Source organism: Chroicocephalus ridibundus, chromosome 9 (assembly GCF_963924245.1).
Source record: "Chroicocephalus ridibundus chromosome 9, bChrRid1.1, whole genome shotgun sequence".
Classification (NCBI taxonomy): domain Eukaryota; kingdom Metazoa; phylum Chordata; class Aves; order Charadriiformes; family Laridae; genus Chroicocephalus; species Chroicocephalus ridibundus.
In genome coordinates, this window is record NC_086292.1 from 16,209,442 (window position 1) to 16,236,628 (window position 27,187).

At 38.0% G+C, this 27,187-nt stretch overlaps 1 protein-coding gene across 3 annotated transcripts in view; it reads left to right on the forward strand.

Annotated features, from left to right (window-relative positions):
- The first annotated feature begins 413 nt into the window (after positions 1-413).
- Positions 414-27,187, forward strand: part of DACH2 (dachshund family transcription factor 2) — a 303,611-nt gene continuing 276,837 nt past the window's right edge. For all 3 annotated transcript variants that reach the window (XM_063346550.1, XM_063346551.1, XM_063346549.1), the window contains exon 1: positions 414-1,031. In XM_063346550.1, coding sequence (XP_063202620.1) covers positions 535-1,031 — 497 coding nt within the window. In that variant the 5' untranslated portion in view covers positions 414-534. The remainder of the gene's footprint in view (positions 1,032-27,187) is intronic.

Here is a 27,187-nt window from a genome sequence, read left to right on the forward strand (position 1 = left end):
ATGTACCAGAGCGCAGCGACCGCTGAAACTACCCGGGAAGGGGGGCCGGTACGTGAACCTTGAGGGGGGCCGACACCAGCTTTGCCCTCCTCTCCCTCAGAGCGCCGGGGCCGCGCCCGCGGGACACCCTCCCGGCCCAGGGAGAACCCACCGAAACTTTCCTACCCCGCAGCGCAGAGGGGGAGTTCTGCGGAAGGCAGACAGGCTCCTCACACGCCCGGCCCGGCCGCCTCACGCCCCTCGCCCCAGGTGCTGCGGCCGGCGCTGCCCCGCCCCGCCGCCCGGCAGCCACTCGCCGAGGCCGCGCTGGAGGCGAGCGGGGCGCATTGGCTGGAGGGCGCTGTCACTCTTCCCCCCCACACACACCCCCCGGCGGCGCTGGGGAGGGGTTTGGGCGCGCGGCTGGCGGCGGCCGCTGCGTGTGGGAGGGCGGGCGCGCGGCTCTGTTTTTAGTAGTACCGCAAAGAGCGCGGGGAGAGAGCGCGCGAGGCTGAGGCGAGCAGCCGCGCATCGCGGCGGGAGCCGGGGCTGGCCATGGCTGTCTCCGCGCCGCCCGTCATCGCCGCAACTTCCAGCGGCGGCGCGGGGGGCTCGGCGGGCTTGTTCCGGGCGGACCCGCTGTACTCCAGCCCCGCGGAGTCCCCGCGCCTCACCAACAGCCTCGTCAACAGTTTCCTCTCTGCCGGCAGCGGTGGGGCCGGCGCGGGTGGCGGCGGCGGCGGCGGCAGCGGGGGCGGCAACGAGTGTAAGATGGTCGACCTGCACGGGGTGAAGGTGGCCTCGTTCCTCGTGGAGGGGCAGGAGCTGATCTGCCTGCCGCAGGTCTTTGATCTCTTCCTGAAGCACCTGGTGGGGGGGCTGCACACGGTCTACACCAAGCTGAAGCGGCTGGATATATCGCCGGTGGTGTGCACGGTGGAGCAGGTCCGCATCCTGCGGGGGCTGGGGGCCATCCAGCCCGGCGTCAACCGCTGCAAGCTCATCACCAGGAAGGACTTCGAAACTTTGTACAACGACTGCACCAACGCGAGGTGAGCCGCGAAACTTTGCTCTTCCTCCGCCGGGGGCCGTGCCCGGGGTGGGGGGGCGCCGGGTCCTGTCCCCGTGGTGTGTGTGGGAGGGAGTGGGGGGAGCCCCGGGCCGAGCGGGGCCGAGGTGCGGCGGTGCCGGCCGGAGAGGCGAGCACCGCGGCGGTGCCGGCGTGGAAAACTTTCCAGGATTCCTCCAGCCCGCGAGCGGGCTAGGACCGCCGAGCAGCGGGGCCGTGCCGCCCGCCCGTCTGCAAACTTTTCCCCTAGCAGGGAAAGCTCATACTTCCCGTATATACTGCTTTAACGCACACAAAACTTTTCTCCGTTATTTTCCTCCCGCTGAAACTTGGGAGCTCTCTTCGGGATCCCTCGCAGGCTGGTGCGGCAGATGCCCGCCGGGGGAGGCAAACTGTTGCTCCGTGTAGCTCCGCAGCAATTTTTGCGTCGTGCGATGGAGGGGTCTGGGGCGGCCGTAGCCCCTGCCCCGTTGTTCTTAAATCACCAAGCCCGGAGCGGGTTGTATTCATGGGAGATCCCTGCTGGGTCCTTCCTACTCGGGGTTATAATCCCGGTTTGTGACCTCATAGCTGCTGCCTTTAGAAATGATAATGATCTAATAAACACAAAAACCCCTCTCGGGGCTTAACAGAAATACGTAGTGCAGTGGTGTAGGATGTGAGACAGGGTGCTTGGCGATGACATTTCCTAGTTTAGCGGTTCGTGAGATACCTCTTCAGAAACATTTGCATTTCAATGCGCACTGCTTTCTGCCTGGCAGGAAACTTTCTTCACAGAGGTTGTTTCAGAGAGCTTTGCCTGCGATATCTGACTTGCAGCATGCAAATACTTAGTAACTTTGGGTTTTGTGGTACTATTTCTAACAGTTGAGGACTGAACCTGTTGGGTGGGTTTGTTGTTTGTTTTTTTTTTTTTTAAATAGCATCTTAAGTACGCGCTAATTTGGGGCCTGATCCTGTTCGCGCTGCTGTGAGTGTAAGCAGGAGCTGACCGGACGTCCATTCTTGAATAGCAGTATTTGTTTTGTTTAAAATTATTTTATGTTAAAGGTGAAATTTTAGAGATGCTTGCACTCAATTCCTCGATGTGTTTATTTGAAGTGTGTTCTTTTTCTCTTGCTCGTGTTCCGTTTCTGTAACGCCTTCTCCTGCTGCCTGTTTATTTCAATGTCATGCACCTCTATGACATCACAGCTACTGCCTTATTAAAATAATAGTGTTATAAATAAGGTCTGAGACTAATGTATTTGCATAAAATTAATGTAAGATTACTAAGGGACACATTTAACATATAAGTGCTTCTCTGAAATGTTTCTGACACTCGACTAGCGTGCAAGTTGACCATTAAAGAAATAACGTCTTTTTAATTTCTGTGACTGTGCCAAAGTTTTTCCCTTAGGGAAATATAGGATCTGATTTGGTGATACAGCCTTTAGATGCAAACTGATTTCTGCTCTCTTGCAACCCATGATTTAAGATCAAGAAATGCTAAAGTGTTGAATGTTTAAAACTTGTGTTTCACAACTTTTTTTTTTTCCCTTTTACAAAGACTTATGGCTGTGATAGGATAAGGGAATAAGTAATGCAAGGAGCAGCTCAGAAGGGAGGCCAGGGGGCCTGTAAGTGAGGAGCCGAGTGATGCTCTAAGAGGGTCTGAAAGGAGCAGTCAGTGGAACGAAGACTTGGTCAAAGGCTGAAGATATGAGCAAGAGCACTGTTGAGGGGGGATTTAATAGGACAGAAACACGTCTGAATGGAGTCGAAGCTCTCAACTCAGAAAGTACATTCAACATGTGTGTAAGCGCAAGCTCTCCCTGACTACTGATGAAAACACAATGTATTTTTACCTATTCATCAATAGCAGATCACTTCACATTTCCTAAAATGTTTCTTATTTATTGGAACATTGCTCAACCTTTGTTTATATCTTTTGAAAATGCCACTGGTTTGAATAACCTGCTGATGTCATTGTATTTTGCATTCACGGTTTCAGGTGTAATAAATGCGTGATAAGTGTTATCAGCACATACAAAACTTTTCTCAAGCATTGTAACTTAACAACATTGATTGTATTCCATGATGCTAACTGTATGCTTATATATGTATTTTTATTTACAGATTATTTTTTTCCTTGAACAACTCATACTTAATGGGAGAGCATGTTGGATAAAAATAGCTAAATATATGAGTGATCTAATTTTTGTTTGCTCTGAAGTTACCCGGGAACCACTGTAGTGCATTTGTAGTGTACCAAACAAATAAAACGTGGCAGAACTGCTACAGCTATATATACAGCCTTTAGGTTCTGTACTTGGGAAGTAAAGCCTTGAAAAAACGTGATCTTTTAGAAGCAAACCCTTCGACATATATTGTTCCAGTGCATGACTCAAGTGTTACTTTCAACTTGGAATATTGTGCATTGCTTTGGTAACATATATATGTTTTAATTTATAGAGATTGATATATATATTTGAATACTGCAGAAATACTGCATTAAACTCAAGAGCTGCCAGAAAAAGCAATAAGAAATGCTGGTTGTTATTGTTTTCAATGTTAGTTGACTTTTAAAAGTTAACATTTCTTACGTTAGTATGCACTTTTAATTATTTTTTTTTAACTGGGATGCAAGCCATCAAATATAGATAATTGTAAAAAGAAATTCTACTTCTCCTGCTTACTCTATTGCATTTTTTAATTGAGCTCGTCTACAAAGCTCATAAGCACTGCATAGAAATATACCTGTAAGCGGAAGTTTTGTGTACGTTCTGTGTATGTAATGCTAGTTACCTCTATCTATCATCTTTGACCTGTGTATTTTTTTAAAACGGTACACATATAATTTTTGCATTCATGTGTAAACAAAATGTTCTTAACTTTGTCGTTAGCCATCATCCTGTAATCTAATTTGGAAGCAATGTTTGTAAAATGAAACTAACCGTTCATTTCATTACAAGGAGCATCTTCAAGTGAATAGTGAGTACAATGTATTTACTTACTAATTTGTGATACTTTAGAAGATTACTTAAGTTATGGACACATGCTTAATTTTAGTAGTAAAGCATAATGTTTATTCAAAGTAGAAAACTATAATGAGGTTTTATTTAAAATTGAAATTTAAAACTGTAGTGAGAACATATTTATGATGGTAAATATATCAGTCCTTAAAATTAGGCTTATGTGACTATGATCATAACCTGTTCTACAGGGTTACTGTATTTGATGGATGCTGTTGGCTACTGAAGAAGCGTAGTGTTGGTCTGGATTAGTCGGTGAATAGTAAGAATACTTCCCTGAAAATAGCGTTTCAGTACATAGCTTATTTTTTTGTGATTTTTAAAGTATCCAATTAAGCTAATACTTTGTATTACTTTAGCTATTCACAAACAATAAAAGGCTTTATAAATGACTTTAAGCAGTAAATGCAGGCATTTTATTTTATGAGATAATGAGGGTCTAGTCATGTTGTCTATTAAAAGCTACCCGATAGTCAGCAAATACTCTGTCTTTTATTAGGAGAATGATGTCAAGATTATAATTAAAGCAATCCAGTCATGTAGCACTGCACAGAGCTTCCTTGTATATTGATTTAAATTGTGGACATCTGATTATATAAACTTCTTTAACTAACTAAATATTTAGTATGCATTCAGCCTTGGCCAAACTTGTGAATTTTGGAGGTGGTAGCATGTTAAAATAAAAACAATGATCAATTTCTCAGCTTCCTTTTCCTCCTCGGAGAGAAGACTTAGTTAAAACATTCTTGAGAGAGATCACTAGTGGATTTCTGCTTGGAAAAATCCCTCTTTCTTTTTGGGCATCTTGAAAGTCTGTGCTTCTTCAAAACTACTGAAATACTTGGATATTTTCATCAGAAGCATATCTAATCTGGAGAAGCCTTGATTAAAATTCCCTTCTTTTTTCATAGCAATAGAGCTCCCTATTTGAAGTGTAACATGCTCTTCCTCCAAAATGGAGTATTTGTATGTTTCCTGCATGTGTATGTGCATAATACATATGTAATTTTCTACTGAGACTTCTACAACTGAAAATACTGTGTTTTTGTAGCAAAAACAAAAAAGCTAAACAATTAGGTATTAATGATATTCTTGTTGCATATTCAAAAGGTCTTTGCAAGCATTTCTTCTCCTTTTTTTCTTTTCACCATTTCAACCTGCAGAACTCTTCACTGTCACTTCAAATCACACAATTCTACAAAGATAAAACAACATTTAAACTCATTTGCTTTGGGAGGGAAATTGAGCATTTGCACCCAATAAGCCTGATTGTGGAACTGCATGCAAATTGTGTTTTGATTTATCTCTTTTGCACTTTTTTCCATTTGAATTGATCTTGCATTAATTTTGCCAAGCGGCTCTGTGAGGCTGCAGATGTTGCCCTGTGTTTAATAAATCAATGAGACAGATCTGAATGAATCACTTCAGATGGATTCTCTGCTCGGTTTGATGTCTAGATGTTATTCTTAGCTTGTTATCATGACAGATGCATTAATGTTCCCATACACTGCCAGCAATGTCAAAGAGATTGAAGCTTTTAAAGTGGCGGTATCCCCTTTTCTCCCTTCTGTTGGAATAACTAAATTGCCTTTAGGAATAGGTCAAAATATAAATTTAATCATGGCATCATTGTGGGGAAGATGCTAAACTTCTGATCATATTATAACACAAAGTCAGACAAATACAGTTTCATACAGAATGATTAATTATTCCAAATAGTGGAGATCAATATTAAAATCTAAACATAGGATAGCTCCTTAATAGAGTAACCACTTTCTCAACATTAATATTTCATTGTAATAGGAATGATCCAAATAAATAATATAAGACTAAAACATGTTAAAAGTATTGCTATAAATAGATTAGCGTCGTGTCCAAATTGATTACAGGCTGAAGTAAGGTTTTTTCTCCTTTTTTTAATTCTTATTAATAATTTTCTTTTAAAGTTAAGTGTGTCTGTATTCAACATCTGTTAGATTTAAAGTAGGAATACTTGTTTATTGTGTTTCTGTTACTGCTTACCATTTACTGCCAGATATGTTAGAAAAGTTGTTGATCACCATTAATTTCTGATCTGTATAGTCTGGTATCCATTATCTTGGAGCAGAACCTGTAGAACGCAAATCATAAAAGAGGCTGGAATGTGTTTTTGTGGAACAGTTTTAAATTCTGGAAAAGATTGCACAAAGTGTAAAGTACTCTGCCATGAATAATGAAGATCTATTTCCCACGTAGGCTATGCACAGTTTTTATTGGCTTTTATTCCTTAGTGTTTAATAAACCACTTGTGGTCTTCCTTGTTTTTCTTTAGAAGATAAAATAGTATTTTGTGATTTCCTTCAATCATTTTGTTAAACCCGATCTCTTTCTCTATGACACTTTATTTTAATGCTAAAAATTATCATGAATGTTCCTTTTCCTAATCTCTCTCCCAAACAGAACAACTTTGACTTTTTGTCATTAAGGCTACCGAGAATAAATTGGAGAAACTGGCTGTAACAGATCTAGATTTATGTTGGCATTCTTGGTATTCTTGCTCCAGTAGTTCCAATTTGATAAAGGAAACAATATATGTAATAGAAATTCACAGTTTATTCAAATGAGTTTGAGCTTTAGCATTGTTATGTTTGTTTTTCTCTCACCAATATATCAATGCGTGGCAATAGCATTATACTTAGAATGCCTCCAGAAGTGACCAGCTCTGTAGATGGGAAATTATTCTCACACTGGGGCTATGGTTGGACACACAGCCGCTGTTTGTGTGTGTACATTTGTTTTAAAGGCAGGTGAAAATCAACTTTAGTAAAACTGAGGAGCACAACAAAAATCACTGAGTTAGAAAATCATGTTTTGTTGTATGGCAGTGGCCTTTGAGTGAGAAACTAGTATCTGCCTACTGTGGTAATTTTGCGGAAAATATTTAAAAGTAGCATTCTGAGATGTTTTAAAGAATTGTATCTTGTTTATTTCATTGCTAACAGGCTGGAATTCGCATTGTGTAAGGGATGTATGTCAGTATCAATATTAAAAAGGTGTTGAAATCTGGGCTGTGAGGTCCCTGTTTTGACTTTGCTGAGGTGAGCCTCCCTTTCATGCCAGCGGAAGTTTTCCAGAACAAGGGCAAAGAACTTATAAATATCTGAGCCCTTCTCATCAAAGATGAGATATATTTGCTTAAAACATGCATTTGAAAGAATTATGCGCATATGGCGTTTTCACATTTTTGGTCTGATCTTGTTCTTGCTGAATGTAGGATCTTTAATCTTTTCTGTGCCTGTTCCAGAAATGGTCATTTTGGATTTTCCGAATTTAGGAGCAAAATTATCCAAATTCTTACTTTAAAATGCCTAGGAAGTTCCCATCTAGTTTCTTTTATAAGTCCTTCATGTGATTATCGGTGTAATAAAATCATGTAGGTGTATGGAAATGCAGCATTTCAATCATTATTTATGTAAACAATACTAATAGCAAAACCAAACATAATGAGGATACTGTAGAGCTATCACCGTCTTGGCATTATTGCCATGACGTATTCCTTTGGTGTAAGCTAAGGCAAGATTTTTATACGTTACGATTAAACATGCATTACCAAGCACAAGTACATTAGTTAGTAATGATTCTTGCTGATTTAGATTTATCCTGCTTGATAGTAGAACTGTCCCTTGGGGCTACATGCTTTTGATCTTTGTTCCCTCTTGGTTAAAGCATGGTTATCCAAAGTGACTTAGTAATAGGCTTTCCCCTCTCCCCTCATTCTCCAACCTGTAAGAAACACCAATACCTATTGCCCCAGAAGGTTCCAATATCCAAATCCTGTAAAACAAATTTGCTTGCTTTCCTTTCTTTTTTCAGCACAGCTATGTTGCTGTTTGTGTGCGTGTATAAAGTTTATTGTCACTAGCAAGCGTGGGGAGATTATGTTTCCTTGTCAGCACATCTTGACCTGCTAAGCCCATTTTGCTCATTAAAATATATTGTGTCAGAGCCTTTCTTGACTCGGTTACAAATACCACTTCCCCAAAAAGTAAGAACCAAAACAAATGAATAGTGCTTGCTTTATTACTGTACAGTGGCTTAAAGTGTAATGTTTAGCAGCGTATATTGTTGTGTATATGTTAAGGTATAAAATGTTCGATTGCAATTGTGTCTGATCTTATCAAGTTTCTGGAAATTGATATCTGGTAACAGCATTTAACCTACATCTAGTCTATCTGCTATTTATGTGATGGGTTAAAAAGAAAAAGTAGTATCGATCTGTCGCTGGATTAAAGTTTGAAATCGGCAACAGCATGAGCACAAAAGGCTTTTTTTATGATTTCTCAGCTTGCCATTGATCTACCAGTTTTATTGCATTCATTATTTATTAAAAGAATTTGCAAGCTAAACATAACGTTAAGCTAGTTTGCACACAGGGACTGCACTTAGGAAATTGAATGGAAATTGCATTAGAGATGAACATCTGTGCTATTTTTCCACTCGTGTGTTTATGGGTTTGTATAAAAGGTGTATTGGATTAACAGTTATAACCATTATAGCTTGCAGCAATATGTTAGAACCCTAGGCATTTAGTAGTTATTTAGGAGGGAGACTCTTTTTACTTATACTAAAAAGTATGGTAATACCATCACAATCAGTGCTTTTATTGGATTATTCTTTATTAACGGGCTTTTTACTAGTAATGTGTATAACTTGAGGTATCTAGCTATATTATGCATGTGTTCTACTGTCTATGCTACGTAAAGCTCCATTAATATTGTCATTAATTGAAGGTTTCTAGTGACAGTTAAGGATTTGGCACATAGACACTGAAGTATTGAAAGGAAAAGTGTTTTATAATATACAATACGAATGTAAGTATTGAAAGGATCCTTAATATATGTTTCTTCAGATTTTTCCCTGCAATCCAACTAGTTTTCTGTCCTTCTTGAGCTAGATAGCTTCTGTGATGTATCATATCAGTGAATCAGGTGAAAATCTTAAAAAATACTGAAATATTTTTCCACTTCAGTTCACAAGTTCAGTTGTCCTCAACACTAGCTGTAGTTCTGTGTGACATATAAAGTGTAGACCTAGAATTTTGAGGTCATCTCATGTAATGATGTGGGATTGTTTTGATTGTGCTCCCTCTATAAAACAGATTATTTTGCTTGAATACATGATGGTTAAATAGGGAAAAACAAAGGAAAAATTAATTTGGGGGCTTTGGGTAAAAAGTATATTTTTAGACTCAATATGTTATCTATTTTATTTGGTCTAAAAGTATGTGCAGTCTAGTCTGTTTATGACTAGAACTTAGTGAAATATGTCATGTTTTGCATCATCAGTGCACTTTCCTTTTAGTTATCCTATTCAAGACTCAACCTGATACATCTCACCAGCTTGAAGACTGTTAAAGGGTTTCCTGTGCTAAGAAGCAGAAATGTTCTTCATGCCAGGTTGTGCTTACTCTTTTGAATGTCACCTCTTTTTTTTTAAATTTTTTTTCCCCTCCTGGTAGGATGAACCCCCTTCAAGTCCTAATAGTATTTTGAACAGAGGTAGCTTTGATTTTTAGTTGAAAGAACCTCAATACTATTTTTCCACATTGTTTTGCACTCACTGTTAGTAATCTTCCTCGCTGTTGTTCCCAGCCACAGGATCCTGTGATCACAGTTTTCATGTTATATCAGATAACATATTTCGGCTACCCTGTAAATAAAAGTGGATGTTAGGTTTAGCCTGGGATATATGTAATTAAGATACACACACACATATTGATTGATATGATATATACACCAGACATGTGTATATATAATTTAAACTAAATTTCTGGATTATTCCAAAGCCTCTTTCACAAACCATGCAAATCAGCTTTGATTTTTGTAAAATTTTGCATGCATTTTTATAAAGAAAGAAGCTTTGGAATAATCCAGAAATTTAGTTTAAATTCCTTTTGCTGTGGACACGAACTAAATTTCCTAAAGAAACTGATATGGCTATATGAACTATTTTGGGGTCCTTACTAAAAGTCTTTGGTTTTTTTGATACTTCTCATAACCATGTGGGTGAGTAATATTCTCAGCATGTAATTTTATTTCTGTCCAGTCTGTCGCATGAGAACTTTTAGCTTGGGATGCCCTCATAGTACTTTGAGTCAACAGAACATTGAGTCATTTTTCTCTTCTGTTTCCAGACCTGTATAGATAATGAAATTAAACTAATTTATTTAAAAAGTTAATCAAAATTATTTTACACCATATGTGTACCAAGTTCAAAATCTGATGTATTTCGTAGCAGCACATAATTGTTGAGGTTGGCAGGGCGCTCTTGAGATCCTCTAGTCCAGCCCCCCTCTTTAAGCAGAGTCAGTTAGAGCTGGTTGTCCAGAACTGTGTCCAGTTGTATTTTGAGTATTTCCAAGGATGGAGTCTCTCAACCTCTCTAGGCAACCAATTTATGGTATAGAAATAACTGTGCTGTGGAAGAAAGATTTTATTGCCATTCACTAGGATGACTGGATTATGCGGGAGTTGTGGAAGCTGTGAATAGATGTCACGGCTAGTCACTGACATCGTCACTGCCCTTCTGACGAGTCACTCAGAGTACAGATACTCTGCCACTGTGCTTGTCCTTACTGGAGTAGAGTCTGAGTTGTAACCCTCTGTGAATCAACTGTGTCATGTTTAGATTGTGCTTTCTCTGTCTCACAGACAATTCCCTGAAATCCTGTATGGGTGTGCTGTCGAGCTAACTTGTCTTATTCCCCACCATTACCTGAGAAGTAATATTTGTTTATTTGTAATTTAATAAAAAAAAAAAAGGGGGGTGAGGTGGCTGTAAGAAAACTTTTAGCACAGACATTATGTCACTAGAGGGATTTAGTTATTTTTATGTTACAGTAATTTAATAATTGCTAATTAAGAAGATCAAGCTAGTTTAAAGAGAAAATATTTTGAGTTTCATTTAGAACTTCTAATCAGTGTACGTAAAACATTCTGCATTACACTTTTTCTTATCCATGTAACAGTTGTTTTTGTCTAGTGCAAGTTTTACATAATAGCTAGTAGACTGTTTTTATAACAGTTAATCAGAAAATGTCTGGCATCTGTGAAACGTTATCCCTCTTGTTCTTTGTGAAGTTGATGAAGGCACCTCACTTTGCTGCTGCAGGTCTCTGGAGTTGCCTCTTGTCTTCATACTGTTAAACATTGTGTGCTGAAGGAGGGCAATTTTCTAAAAAGATTATGAGATAATACTGAAAAATAGAAGTAGGAAAAAAATGTCAAGTCTTCAGTGAGACTTAAAATGCCAAACCCAAAAATAAAATCAACAAACAGAACCAGGCAGTAAAATGCTGACAGTTAGAAAACAGCAGAATATGAACACTGAAACAAGACCTAAGGTAATGAACTCAGTATTGTGTTTTCTGTTACACGAGCTTGTTATTGAAATACATATTTGTAGGTATGCGGAGGTTTATTTGTAGGCTTTTAAAGCTTTATTTGGTGTTTTTTATATGGCAGTTCATATATGTGATAGGTGACGACTTATCTCATAATACCTCGAGTTGAGCATCTCATCATTAAGACATCATTTCTACCTGCTGTAAGGTTGTTCTGGCTGTTTTGCAGAGAACTAAATAACAAAGTAGTCTGTTGGTGCACTTCATGCTCTCGTCGTGAGACTTGATAAGTGTGTGGTACCTCTGGCTCCCCACGACACGTGTGGGTGGCTCCGGGCTGTACCTGCGTACATCACCTGGAAGGGGCGATGCTCTCGGCTTTCGCAGCCACCGTGCATCTTTTTGAAGCAGCCCTCAAAAAAGGTTTGGCCAGAGTGATTACTGTAAGACACCGTGGCCCTTCTCTCTCTCGTGTCAGAAGTGCTTAGGAAGGTTAATTGATCCTGCTATCATACACTAGATTTCTTGTCTCAGATCAGAACCATAATCACTGTGGCTTTTTTCTGCTGTTTTTTAGAAATTGCCTTACTTGTCACACAACTGATTTTTTGTTCAAACTAATCTGTTTCTTCCTGCTGGAACTCAAGGAAATTTCTGTCTGCGGTTTCATGAAATACTTCTGTCCTGCATGTTAAGCTAGAGAGGGTTTTGATCGTTCACTTATCTTGCCCTTTTTAATATGCTTTCTTCAAAATTTTATGCCCCTCTCCCCCCAAAAAATCAGTCCTCTAATATGTTCCGTCTTCTTTGTTATTCTTCCTTTAAAGGTTTTCAATTTTAGCTTTTAATCTTACTGACTGAAAAAATAAACCTTTTACTATACTGGGAGAATCTCTATTCATGTTGGTGTGGAAACAAAACAAAAAAACATTTGTGATATATTTATTGTAGGCATCTTTACTGAGTAATGCAGTGACTGTTGTAGAGTAGTTCAGAGTACGACAGTAGACTGTTAAATACATTTTTAGAACTCGTTCTGTGAGTGAAGATAAGCTGAGTGACTGAGTTCCTGTGCTGGTGTGTTCTGATCCAGATAGAAACTCTTTATAAGAAGTGTTTTTTATCCATTCATGTGAAGTTTCTGATAGTATAAGCTCTCTATTTTTGTTGGTTTTCCCAAACTTACCTATTAAGAGAAAGCTAAATGCCTGGCAGGGTTGAGCATCTCGTCTGCTAAGTGCGGCATGTAAGCCAGCTAGGTTAGGGACTTATTCTACCAGCACTGCATTTGATTTAAATAGCGTGTCTGTCCCTTGTCATCTAGATTGGTCTGTCATTGATAATAACAACACAATAACTAAACACACAAATAGCATTCCTTTGTAGACAGCAATTGCAGGTTTCATTTGTTGTGTTGAATGGTCATTGAGTTGTCTTTCAAGTTTAAAAAGTTCCTTAAAATACTCTTGACTGTATTTTGATATAGGGGTTTAGTGGATCCTCTGGCCTTGTAAATTTTTTTTTTAACCTCTAAATTCTGATTTTGGCGGAGGTTTTTTGTTTGTTTGGAGGGTTTTTTGATGCTGCTGTTCACTTTTCTGCTTTCTGATTAGAAGTTCTTTTTTAGCATCTTATGCACACAAAGTAGTTTATCTGATGATGTCACATTGTTTCCAAAATAATCCCCTTTGATGTCTAGCGCTATGAGCATTTGAGTGATAGTAAGCAAATCTACAGACAGTAAGTGGGCAAAGAATGTTTTTTTTATTTAAGTGCTTAGGATGATTGCTTAGTTCTGTTACATGACTGTGGGCAAAATTGGAAACTTCCTTTTTCTGATGGCGATTTTTCATAATGCCGAATTCTGAAACACTGGTTTCAACCGCCCGTTTTTCAGAGCAGATAGAATCTTGCCATTCAGTTCACTGTGTATCTTGGAGTCTTGCTGTTGAGGGCCTTAAAACAGGTAGTCGGTGGTGGTCAGAAACTAACCCAACTGAGTCAGGGGATAGAAGTAAAAAACAGTACAGGAGATTTAATGTTGAAGGTATTTTAAGTGTTAATAACTCAGTTAAAGAATGGGTTAATACTTGGCTATAAGCTTTCTGTGCAACACTATAGAGGAGGCTGAATGAACATGAAGGCCATGGATCTCATGTGAAGGAGGAGATTGCTTTGTCCTTTTGACCTCATTGCAGATGAAATTCTGCAGTTGAGGTCCATTCCGCAATTGCAGAACCAGAGTCTTTCAATTTGATTTTAGTGGTTTTGGATCAGGAGCACAGAAAGCAATCAAAACTAAATGCATATCCACAAACTAATCCGTAAGTCACTTTGGTCTACACTAGGAAACATTCTGTGCAAATTCGGAAGTGGAATAAAGAAAGGATTCTTCAAAAATCAGTTGCGTCCCCTATATATTTAATTCATCTCGTATTTGGATAGATTTTAATCACTTTTGAAGTCCATATACTCTTATAGAAAATAAGCATAGACAAAGTACATAGTGGAACCCCGAAACATTCAGATAAAGAATCTCTGTGTATTTGAATAATTCTGATGAAAGGCACTACACGGGCTAGAAGTAGTAAGAGTCAATAAATGTATGCTTGCATTGCCTAGTGAACTTTTGCCAAGAATAGGGGATTACAGAGTGTTTATGCAACTTGTATAGGAATCTTTGCTTTTTCTATTGTGGAAAGTGTTTACCAATGTTGTATATTGCTGATATTCAGAAATCTTTACTTAGTCTCAAATATATGAAATATGATTAAGCTCAATCTTGATTATTTTTAATGGAGGGATGGGGATTTAATATTCTAGGTCAGGGTGACTGCATTTAAAGAGTAGTGGAAAAAATATTTTGCACCTTAACAGTTTAAAAAGCAGGAAACTGATAACTATTATATACTAAATAAGCATGTACATTTCATAAAACTTACAGTATCATAGGTAGCATCCTGGCTGTTTAGTCAACTCTTGATTTATACTTGCAGCTAGGATTCAGAAAAGTCTTGTTTTTTTCATAGCTATTGATGCATGTTCTTGGACATGTTAAAATCAGTTTGTTCTTTTATAACTGTTCAATTGAAAATTATTTCAGCAGAGCATTGGAAAAACTAGTACCTAAGAAACTTCTATTCTGTTCAAGGCCTATTGATTCTGTGTTTCAAAACAATAGCAGTCTCACAAAATACAAAGGATTGTTCATTATTGGTGTTTACTAATATAGGTGGAAAAACTTCAGCCTTTCTCAAGCTGAGACTGGAAACGTGATGAGCAGTAAACCACCATGTACCTGTATTTCTGAATAGCTTACAAGCTTAAATCATGGTCAGCAATTAATACTTTACACATGCACCTGATTTTTCTGGGAACTGCTATGCACTTTCTGAACAGTAATGGCAGTTGGTGGACTATTTATTACTCATTCTGGTTTTGGTGGAAAATTTGGCCTTGTATGTCATTTAGACTTTGTGACACATGTAGCCTCCCAGGGCCTAATGACTTGTCTGCAGATGGGCTGTTATTTATTACAGTCATGTAGAATAAAATTGATTGTCTTCTAAAATTAATTTTTCATTTGCCTCCAGCTCTGCTTTAATAGAGGACACACAGTTGCCTGTTTGCAGAAATACTGTTTAATCACATTAATATCTCAGCCCCCCAGGCCGGTGCAGATAATTGTACAAACGAACAGCAAAATCTGTATCTTTAACTTCTTCTTATGATTAAATTATGCAAATGACTTATCTCCTGCCCTTCCAAGCACTAATCATCTAATTAGGAATGATGTGTTAAAGGGATGGTTTTGAATCAGGAGAAGGGGAGAATGGAAGAAGCGGAAAACGGGACCTGACAATGAAACCGCTGAAGGTACTATAGCAATACAAGATAAATATGTGTATTTGTTCAAAAAGCAATAATAAGGGCTTGTTTTGCTATTTCTAGTCTTGTTTTGGTGATCTTTTTCATAAGAGGATAATTCTTCTGTCTGATCTTTGCCCATAATTTTTCATACTAACTTTAAATTAAATGATTAAGGTTCAAGAATTGAGTCACTTAGTACTTTCTCTTCCAGTTCTCATCAACAAGGTAGTGCAAGTGTCTCTATTTGGCTTCACTAGTAGTATGGTTTGAAAGACAGAATATTTACATTTGTAGATTGTTTTTTATAAAAGTGCTTGTCAATGTACTACTAGGTGTCCTGAGCCTGTCAGATACTTCTATTCATGTATCTCAGTCTCTTTTTTGAATACTTAACTGCTGGTTAAAACCAAAAACTTTGCCTTTTAATATGAAAATGCAAGTGCTCAACTGAAGAGAATGGCCATCTCTTCAGTAATATCCTGTGCCTAGTTTGGGGAGTTTCCCTTTGTGTTATGAGTGAGGCTCTGTTTAAATTTAAATGTTTAGATGATCATAAATTTATACTTTAAACATATGTATACACAAGAATCATGCCTTGACCTCTCCAAAAGCTTACAGTCCTATTTTCTGTGTTTTCTACTTCGTAAGCAGTTACTGATGTGTACTTACTGTATCCTAATCATGTACAGTATACCAATAATATAAATAATATAATTATTTATATTATTATATAATATAAATTATAAGAATAAATATAAATATAAATTATAATAATATAATAAATCCTCCCCCTCTACTCTGCCTTGGTGAGGCCACACCTGGAGTACTGTGTCCAGTTCTGGGCTCCCCGGTTCAAGAGGGACAGGGAACTGCTGGAAAGGGTGCAGCAGAGGGCTACAAAGATGATTAGGGGACTGGAACACCTCTCTTATGAAGAAAGGCTGAGGGATTTGGGTCTCTTCAGTCTGGAAAAAAGACGGATGAGGGGGGACCTTATCAACACTTCTACATACTTAAAGGGTGGGTGTCAGGAGGATGGGGCCAGGCTCTTTTCAGTGGTGCCCGGGGACAGGACAAGAGGCAATGGGCACAAACTTGAGCATAGGAAGTTCCACCTAAACATGAGGAGGAACTTCTTTACCCTGAGGGTGGCAGAGCACTGGAACAGGCTGCCCAGAGAGGTGGTGGAGTCTCCAACTCTGGAGACATTCAAAACCCACCTGGACGTGTTCCTGTGCAACCTGCTCTAGGTGACCCTGCTCTGGCAGGGGGGTTGGACTAGATGATCTCCAGAGGTCCCTTCCAACCCTATGATTCTATGAATAAAATAGGTGTATTCTAGAGACTAACTGAAATTTCAGGTATTCCTACATGAGACTGTATTACTTCCTTTATAAATACATAAGAGAGTGTTCATGCATGAGGGCATGAAGTAAGAGAATACTACATAGATAACCAGTAGGTCCGCATTTCCTAAAAGCAGGATACAGGCCAATCTTTCAGACAAGGTAAATCCAGCTGTGTTTTCTGCAGATCTGGTAAATGCCTTCACTCGGTCAGTTCTTGCCCTTTAGAAGTAAATACATGAAATAGTGGTGAAAGGTTTACTATTTATGACATGATCGATTTTGAAAGTTTGAGGGACATGTTGCTTGCAACATCTGCCTTATTCATTAAGGAACCTCAGCTTCCCTGCCTACGTGTATGGCTTGTGCTTATGTGCATGTATGCACATGCATATGTACATACACAGGGGTTTACTGATATAATCTGAGAAAAGCTTAATAACTTCCCCCACGAAGGTGAGGAGGTATCCCACATAAATACTGAGAAGTCAAAAGCAATGATGTCAAATCCATCTTTTTGTTAGTGGCTAGGCATATGTCATAGGGATTTTTTCTTTCTGTGTTTGCATTCAGAAAGTATTAAATCATTTAAGTGCATTCATTGGGATTCCTCCTTTTGGTGGGTTAAGTATTGGGCTTACTTAGAATGGCTAATTCTCTATGCTGAGATAGATGATAGTTGCTAAAAAAATCTAACAGCCTTTCTTAATGCAGTGCCCCACAGTAACACTTAATCAGTTTGTGAAGTCTCTTAAATATGACAGATTTTTAGCCAATCTGGGCCTCTCTGCATGTTCTCAGAACTGCTTACTGCCCATGCATGGCGTATTTAGAAAAGTTCAGATGAATGTGTTTCAATTAGAATTACTAATTGGTCTTGTACTTTATGAGGGAAAGGATTGTACCCAAGTAAAAGGGAGGAAAGCTAATACCTAGTACTTTTTTCTTTTTTTGGTTTTTCTTTGTTTTATAATAATCTGATACATGGAATAACCCATTTTAAGCGATATTGGTGCTGAAAAATGGGACACCTGAACTGGGCGTGAGTGGTGACTATTTTGAGGGAGAGTCCATTGCATGGCTCTGACTTCTGTGTTCCCATGTTGCATTAGTTTTTTTATTTTCATTCTGTGGCAGTGATTCTGCATGTTAATGAGACGAGCAGTTGTACCGCAGGTTTTCAGGTGGCTGTTTAGGGGAAGACGTAAGTTCCTACATAAATTCACGAGCCTGTAAAAGGATTTGCTTCATGTACTGTTTGTGCCTCCTGGAATGCTTACTGCTTTTGAGGAGGATATACCTGTGTGGGAGGTACTGCCTCTACCTGTATGAGTACCGATTAAAATACCTTTCAGGTGTCCTTGGGATTTATGCACTTAAAATGCTATTCAGTAGCTGCTAGTATCTCTCATACAAATGGAGCTCCTATTTGTAACAGTTAGGTAGATATAATAATCTTTACAGCAGTTAAGGTAAAGGCTATTTTAATATTAATCAAGTTTGAGTTACATATTAAATTGAAACAAATTATTACACTAAACCAGCGTGCAGCTTCATGAGTATAATCTTAAAGCAGAATCCCATATCAGTGATAAGGTCTCAGCCAATTGTGACACTTAGGAGCAATGAGAATTCTTACAGAGAAATGGTCTTGAGTAAGGTATTGACTTGTCTGCTAATTTCAAATTAGTTTAGTCTAGAAATCCAAGTGTATTCCCTCTGTGGTCTTATTGTGGGTTGGGGTAATTGAATATTTTTGAAGAAACGTATAATTCTGTCATTGAAAAGAGGTTTTGGCAAATGTTGAGGGATAGTAGAACATTTAAATATTCATGGCTCCAGACTGTCACTGTACAGTAAGTATGTGAAGCACAGTTTCTGGAACTGGAGATAATATGGTACAAAGCCATGTTTGTCAGATTTCTTTGACTTCACAGGAATACTATGACCAGTCTATCTTCACCCATATGGGTGAAACTCTAATTTGAGATACTGGAAGCAATAGTATCTCATGCTTTCCACAGCAGTAGGATGTACCTTCTTAATCTCTTTTTCAGAATTTAATAGTGGGTGAGAGTGGAATGACACACTAAGCATATTTGTGTGACTATATTAATATACTTCCATAGCTCCACTATTTCTTAAAAGTTAAAATCTTTGGTCTTGGTTTTCCGGAAACTGCTGAACTTCTACTTTTAAGGACTCATGAACATTAAAGAGCTCAATCTTATTTACTGTGGACCTGTGATTAGCTGTCCATGACACGCCGTTGTTCAAACTGGAACATGGAATGGTTTTCAAATTGCAGCTGTATGAAAATGTTGTGGGAACGCGGAGGGGAAAAAAAAACAGTGGGAACACTGGGAGGATATGTGTGTCCCCTCTAAACTGTAGAGGTTGTACCTAGGCTGTCCTTTGAGTATACGTTTTGCCAAATAAGTCTCTTGGTCATGTTCTGCATGTTTTAAGGGTCAGGAGAAATAAGCAGTCATTAAAATAATATAGTGAAGCATAAGAAAGAAAATTTGGAATTTCAAGGCTGTACAGACATGTGGGTTAGTACCTTTCTAGGAATCATTCTGTTTGTGCAAGTGCTTTAGACTTTGGCATTTACAAACCCTTGTTTGTAATTAATATCTAATTTTGGCAGTGGACAGAGTGATTGTTTGGGGGGTAGTAGGAGTACTTAAATTGTATTCACTTTTATGAAGCATGCTGCTACATGTGTCTTTTATTTAATTGGTTGTTAAACCTTCCAACCCTCTGCCAGTAAACAGGATGAAATAAAATAGGGCACATCAATTTCAGATCCATTTAAATATAAACAGATTGCCTGAGGGCTCTTTATGTACTTATTTTTATTCAGAAAATACTGGTATTAGATGTACTGCAACAAGATCTTGTCTCTTTACCTTTGAGATCAGACTCGTGTCCCTGTGCCTCTAAACCTGTATAGGCAGCCTGCCTGTAAATTATGTATCTGAATAATTACCTAGCTAGTGAGGATATACAATATCTGTTTTAGCATTTCTTAACATGGAGTAGCCAAAACCAAGTGATTGTTAGGAATTACTTGGAAAAATGTCTAGAACAAACAGGAAACAGTGGTATGTGCCTGTAGATTCAAGCTGCACTTTCATCTTGAATATGGTGCAGTTCTGGTCTCCTTCCAGCTATCTGTCAAAGGACACAGAAAAACATCAAAGAGGGAAAACCAGAATGATGAGAATGATGGTGAAGAGCAGCTCCTATATTGCTTGATGAAGGGTGGTATAAAGTTGTGTGAAATCACAAATGGTGTGTAGAAGGTGAACACAGATTCATGTTCATTGTTACTACTAATCTAAGAATTAGAGGATGGGTGAAACTCATGGATGTTAAACTCAAGCCAAACAAAAGCAGATGGTTCTTCAGATGCAGTAAACTCAAAACTCCTTACTACAGGATGCTGTGAATGCTCAAATGTATATGGGTTTCGCAGCAAGTCTTTGACAGGCTATTGTACAGAGAGATACTACTTCTGATCAAAAATTTCTAGTTACTTAGTGCAGGGTAATGGTAATGAATGTTTATCAAGTTCTTGTTCTTTTCTGTACATTTGCTATCAGTTGCCTTTAGCCGAAAGAGGAGGGAGGAGAGGTGCATTTTTGCTTCTTTGAGCAACTACATCTTCTGGATTGCTTCTAGTTATTAGCTGTGAAGGACTTGTGAAAACTTGGGACTCATGAAGAGGACTTGAAGTTGCAAAGTCAGGTAATTGTGTTGAAATGTAGCAAATTAGAATGAAAGCCATGGAAATATAGGGAATGTGTTAAATGGGAAATTCACTGAACACCCAAAGCCCACAGAGAGAAGAGCATTGAGAGTGGGGAATTTCTTTGTGCATATGTGCACATATGTGAGAAGTTGCTCTGGATGCTACCAATCTAGCAATCCACTGACTTTATTTTTAAACTATGTAAATAGTATTGATTACTTCAAGAAGACCGACTGTGTTGGTGTTTTGCTGATTGGAGGCTTAATTAATCTGAAAGTCTTTGTAAAACCACGCTGGTTTCCAAACTGAGATGCTGTCTATTTGTGAACATTGTAGATACCCAGGAGGTCATCCTCAAAAATGACTGTCCCATTTTTCATATAATAGGTGGCAGAATTAAAATTGTCAGGAAAGAAAATAAGCTAAACTAGTCATGCTCACCTGTTTAATTTGTTGGATGATAAGGGTTATACTTAATGACATATGTAATCCTTTTTGTTCAAGCCTTTGGTTCATAATAAAGCTGTAAGGCTTGGCTAATTAGATGTAGTTGCTCAATAACCGATAAATACCTGTTCTGTTGTGAAATATGTGATGTCAACTGTCATGAGTTCCTTTCAATCCTACATTCCATTTGCTTTCTCTTGTGTTTTTAAGTAACAGCATTTGTCCTCCTAGTCACAACTGCTCCTTGGCTTTAAGGAGAGATCAAATTTCTTTGAACGAAAACAATGTAAATTTTAAGGTCAATCAACTGTGATGTATCAGTTATCAATAGTAGGAATTAGGAATGCAACATTGATTTCACCTGGAAAAAAAAGTAGTAGTAATGTCAATATTTAGAAGAACAGGAAGATTTTTATTATTGCGTTATGAAACGTAGAGGTGGGTTTAAATGTGTGGATAAATGAGATCTAACTACCTTTCAAGTGGCCAAGTCAACATAGTTTGGAAATACACAAGTTTTCTTAGATATGTACTTTACTGTGTAGTGGAAAATGTAATAATTGACTTTACTAATGAAACCTCATTATTATATAATGAGACATTCTACTTTCACTCTTAAAATAAATGGGAGTGGGTTTATTTTTTTGGAGGGGAATGAAAATAAAGGCAGCACAAAAGTGGTCTGGGTGTAGAGCCACTGTAAGGGAGAGATGAAGCATTTCAGGTGCCAGAGCTTTGATGGCCTTTGAGGATGCAGCATAGTGCCCTCTGGTGAGTAGAGGTTTGGGGATTCCCATTCATTTCCTTCTCCTCTGTTTCCTTCTTGCTTCTACTCCGTCCCCCCACCGCCCTTCAGAAAAATTTTCCTTGGTAAATATAATACTTTCCAGTACCGGGATGGGACCCCCCCATTTATTCCTGAGTTAAACTCTGTCTTACTAATGATTGGTCCTTATGGATCACTCAGCTCAGTAAAAACAAGCAAGCATTCTGACTGCCTTTTTAAGAATGTATTCCTCTGTAAGGAGTAGGTTAACTTCAGTGTGTTTACATAGAGGAAGATTCCTATTGCTGCTTTTGTGCGTCTTTAAGATCAATTTTGTGCTGATGATATGCTTCATTGGACTGCAACAGGATGGAAAGACTAGCCTGTAGGAGAAAGCACTTGACCTGTGGTCCCAAATGTTAAGGATCCAATTTTGTTTATATTATTTTATTTCATTACTTATATAAACTTAGTTATCCATTTGCTTTCTAAATCTCAGATTCTAATAATCAGAAATATCTTCTTTGTAAATACTCCACTGAGACTGTAATTATGTATGTACAAGAAACAATTCTTTAGCTGCTTTAATAACTTTATTAAATAGTTTAACTCTTAATCCTGCTATCCTTAATCACATAAGTGATAGTGAGCAACTAGAAGTAATAAGACTGTTCAAAGTCCTGTGTTTTACAGTGACTATAATAACTTTTCTTCATGTAGAAAACTGTTTCAAGACCCTCCATAGGCAGTATTTACTTTTGCAGTTCATGGCAGGGTGAACCTAAACACTATCTTTAAAGGCCTTAAATGTAAGAAGCTGTACTTAGCCCAGGTCAGTGTTGGGATGAACACTGAACACTGATCCCAAGATCCCTTTTAATTACAAAAACATTTCTAGTCTGCTTCACAATCTGGAAATCAAAATTAAACCAGCAATCTGATTAGTAATAAAAGCCTGAAAATAATAAATTGAATCCCTTCACAAATGAAGCTTGTAGCAAAAGGAAGTAAAGAATTGAACTGTAGACTGGTGTAACTGTATGGCTCGTAAGTGGCATTTTAACATTTTGAACTGGTTTTATAAATATATCAGATTTGTCAATATACACAAACAGGGGAAAAAACAAACCTCTATATTCTGGAAATATTCTAAAGCTGATTAATATAACAGCACAAGAGGATAATAGCAAAAGGGGGGAGGGGGAGTGAGGAAAGGCAAAACCAGTTCACGTTTACTGTAGCAAATGCATCTGGCATAATAGAAATTCCCTGGTGAACTAGTGTGTGGTATTTCCTCCTTGTTCCTGGTGAAGTAGGATGAAGTAAAACAGCACACAAGAAATACTGAGGGAGAAGGAAGCAGTGACTGGAAAAAAAAAACTTGTAACTTAGGGTTCTTGATCTCATCTTCTGATTTCTGGAGACTCGGAAGCACCTGCTGGGCAGTAAAGGAGAGCTGGAATGCTGGGTGTCCCAGATCATAAAAACAGAATTTTTGCAGTTCTGGAGGCTCGCAAAGAAGCGGGTAGCGATTAGGGATCATGGTTTCCTCCTTTGGGCTTCTTCATTGCGGCTTCTTCATTGCTTTACATCGTCTGCAGTGTGAGGAGAGAGTACTACAGCTGTAAGACCCGCCAAAGTGGTACAGAGAGCTTGGTAAATGCGTTTTGGTAGCTGTTCAGGAAATAGCTCTGTAAATCTTGGCAAATACTGGTTTTAACTTGTAAGATGTTATTTAGAAATAAAAGCAGACAATTGATGATAACTCAGTGAATTTTTCAATTTTATCTAAACAGACACGGTTACAGTTTTAGCAATGGCAAGCTGAATAATTTGTTTTGCATTACTAAATAATTTTTAGGCAGATAATGCATGTTTGAATTAAAGTGGGAATGAAGAGAAAGTCTTAGTGTAGGAGAAAGTTTAAAAGAATGGGAGCAAAGCTATCTGGGAGCATTGACAAAGTGATCTTATTTTTTTTTTACCTGCCAACACAGAAAAATTCTCTTTTAACAGTATAATATATAAATCTTGGGTAAATTATTAAAGTTAATTAAAAAAAAACCAACAGGACAACAACCTCCCAGCTACTCTGTGTGTGTATGTAACACACACGTAATAATCTAGAAAAGTAAGGTATGTCTTCCATAATGCAGTCTTTTGAAGCTGGAGAGTTACTCAGAACCCAGTTTAGACTTTAAAAAAAAAAAAAAATTTTTAGGAATGGACTAATTTATTTTTTTTAAATAGCAAAATATAAACTTTAAAAATAACAGTATTTCCCCATAACATTTTTTAAAAATGAATTTCAGTTAATTTATTTTACTGAAGACAGTTGAAGAGAACGTCATCTTCTTTCTTTAGCTGCTTGGTAGGTTTCCTTATGTATTCTTTACAAATTTTGTCAGTGACTGGTTTTTTTGGGTGTAAATTATGTATGGGATATATGTAATATATGCAAGGAATACATTTCAAAACTCCTTTGAGTAGAGCAACTGTCCTATCTATGTTACTGAATAGCTTTGTGTTTGTATAAGCACTTTCTTGATGCTGAGTGTCTGAACCCAGTAGTTCAGAAGACAGTGGAGAGGGTGTACAGAAGGCATTTACGTAGACTGAACACCTTGTGTAATTATGTTTGGTTGTCAACCCACAGCTAATCAAGTGTGAGCTAGTTTGATTCTTGCTTAGAAACCTTGTAAGAAGGTGCTGTGCCTGGCAGGAAGTAGTGATTTTGGTTTGTTTGAATCAACGCAGACTCAGTCTGGCTTGATGCTATGGAATGTGGCTAATGGAAGTGTCACCTTTAAGATTTGCAAAACTGAGTTTACATTTGATTCTGGTAATCAAAGAATTTTTTTATCTCTAAAATTTCCCAGAAACATAGTATGCGTGGACAGAATGGTGTGGCATGGATTGTTGCATGATAAATGGTTATTTTTATTATTTTTTTAATTTTATAGATATGCATTATATTTATGCTTTATTATGTATAATTCATAATATAAATTAAACAGTTTTAAAAATGAATGTTCATTAAGCGTAACAAAATTTTATTTGCATGTGTATAGCACTTACTGTTGTGGTAATCTCAGGATTTCCCTGAGGTATTAATTCTTACTGGATACTGTTATGTTGAATTGCTGAAGTACTTTATGAATCTCAGATCTTAATTTTCACGTACTTCACAAAGAGCATGAAGATCAGATATCCCCAGATTTACGTGAAATTCAATTGGATATTGGGGCAAGATACGTATTTCAGTGGCTAGTTTTGAAAATTTAAGACGTAGTCACTCCCAAGAGAAATCTAGAGAGGCAGCTGTTGCTTATACACTGGAAATACAGTGGTGTGTAGAAGGTGTAATTTCACAGAACTAAGTTACGGGATGAAGGTGAAAAATAATTTCCAGATTTTCCCCTTATGTCTTCATCATAACAGCAGCCTTAAGTTTTACTATAAGGGGAAAAAAAGAAGTTTTAAATCTCTTTATTGTCCTGGTACTAACAGACTATAGCTGTGGGTTTCTTCTCTTTCAACCTCTTCTACCCCTAATAATCTAAATGCAAATTGTAACAGATTAGTAAATTCAGCTCCTGAATCTTTCTCCTGAATTAGTATTCCAAAATATTTTGATTCTTTATTATATGCAAAATCAAGTGAGCCAAACAAATAGCCAAAAAAAATTGAGCTTGCCACATCTATGGTAAGGTAAAAATAGAATTTTACTTTATGATATTAAAGCAACAAATTACTGGTTCATTTATAGAACGGGCAAAGCATCTTTCTCAGTATATTCTGATTTTGTTGTTCATAGTTCTGTGAATATCCCTACATAATTTGCATTCTAGAGGTAATGTAGACTTCTGAAGATTTTCAGCTTGGAATTTGTATTTTTTTTGTGGTAAGAAGCAGAGAAAAAGGGAACAACCCTCTCATCATTTATGTATCATGACCCAGCATCTCAGAGCCTTGGGCTATTATTTCAAAATCCAATATATTCAAACTTTGGCCTCAGAGAGAAGTAGGATCAGTACACAAGAACAACAGAGTGATAAATATAGATTTTTCATTAAGGAAAAGACTATATCCTGTCATTTTTGAATCAGTGTTCAAAAGAGGATCTGAGAATTCATAGCCTCCTATAGGCTTTAACTTTATTTTTGTTGCGAAGAAGGACTTAACAGCCTTTTCATGTTACTGTGAGTGAGAAGGCATTGATGCACAGAAATAAAATTTTAATATATGCTGAAGGAGAGATCCACTAACACTGTGACAGTAATTTAATGGAAGTCAATTTTAAGCCATGCATAATTACAGGTGTGATGTGGAGCACTGCTCACTCTTAAGGATGGTTTGTGTAGAGCCACGCAGATCCAGTTGCAGTACAGTTGGCTCAGTGGGGTAAGGTGGGTTGCCTTTCTTCACTGACTTCTGTCCTACACTAAAATTTGTTTTGGTAGTCAAATTATACATAGTATAATTTTCTGTAGAACAAAAACTAGAGATTTCTAGTCAAACGTTAGATTACTGGATGGGTAGCATACGCTGTATAAATGTATATGTGTACATGTAAGCACACGACCTTCACATAAGAAGGGGTGTATCTGCCAAAGTTCTAGAAATTGCTGAAATTCTCAGAGCCATTAACATATGGGTTAGATTCTGAGAGACTCCTTCAGATTTTAGAAATTGTTTTTTCTTTTCATTTAAACAGATTTTCACTCAATTTCCTTAAATAGAGCAGCTGTGATAGTGTACAAACAATCAAAATTTATGCTGAAAAGTAATTTCTGTGCTGTTTGTTTCACTCTCAAGGAAACAATTTATGTTCTTATTTTGAAGCCAACAGCCTAACACTTGTTATTGGAGAATGCATCAAACTGAAAAGTTTTGGTTTCTGCAGTAAATTTAAGAAACCTGTGATTTTCACTGGGTTCAGATACCACGAACATGTCTGGTTCACCTCATATGTTAATCTACATGTATCTACTTAAACACACATACTTCAACTTGAATGTGAACAACAATACTGGGAAGGGTTTGGTATGTACTTGGTACATGTGTGGTGATTGCATATTGCTGTTGTACCTCTTGAAATTTACCAGAGGAGACCAGTGTTTGATTTGGTGGGAGGGAGGGTGGAGGTGGAATGATAAACTACGGGCTTGCTTTCCAAGTCCTGACAGGGAGGTGCTTTATTCTGTATTGTTATCAATGCAAAAATAAAATCACAAAATTAATATTATTTCGAAAGTTTTCTGCTTGCTTTTAGCTGACAGGTCTCTAAGTGGATATAGCTTTTTCCACCTGCAATCAAATGTAATAAACCTTCTTCACTGCAGAAGTCAAATTCCTGGGAAAAAAAAGAAGTTGGAAGCTCACACTTACACCATAAAACCTTGTTTATTGCGACCATCAGTCTTCGAAGATATGCCCCACAATGGGGTTTGGTAAAGCCATTACAAGGTGCCGTATGAGTTCCATTTGCCTACAGTAAATAGAATGTCAGAAGTGTCAGGGGGAAATAAATATCGGGCTGGTTAAAAGGGAGCAGA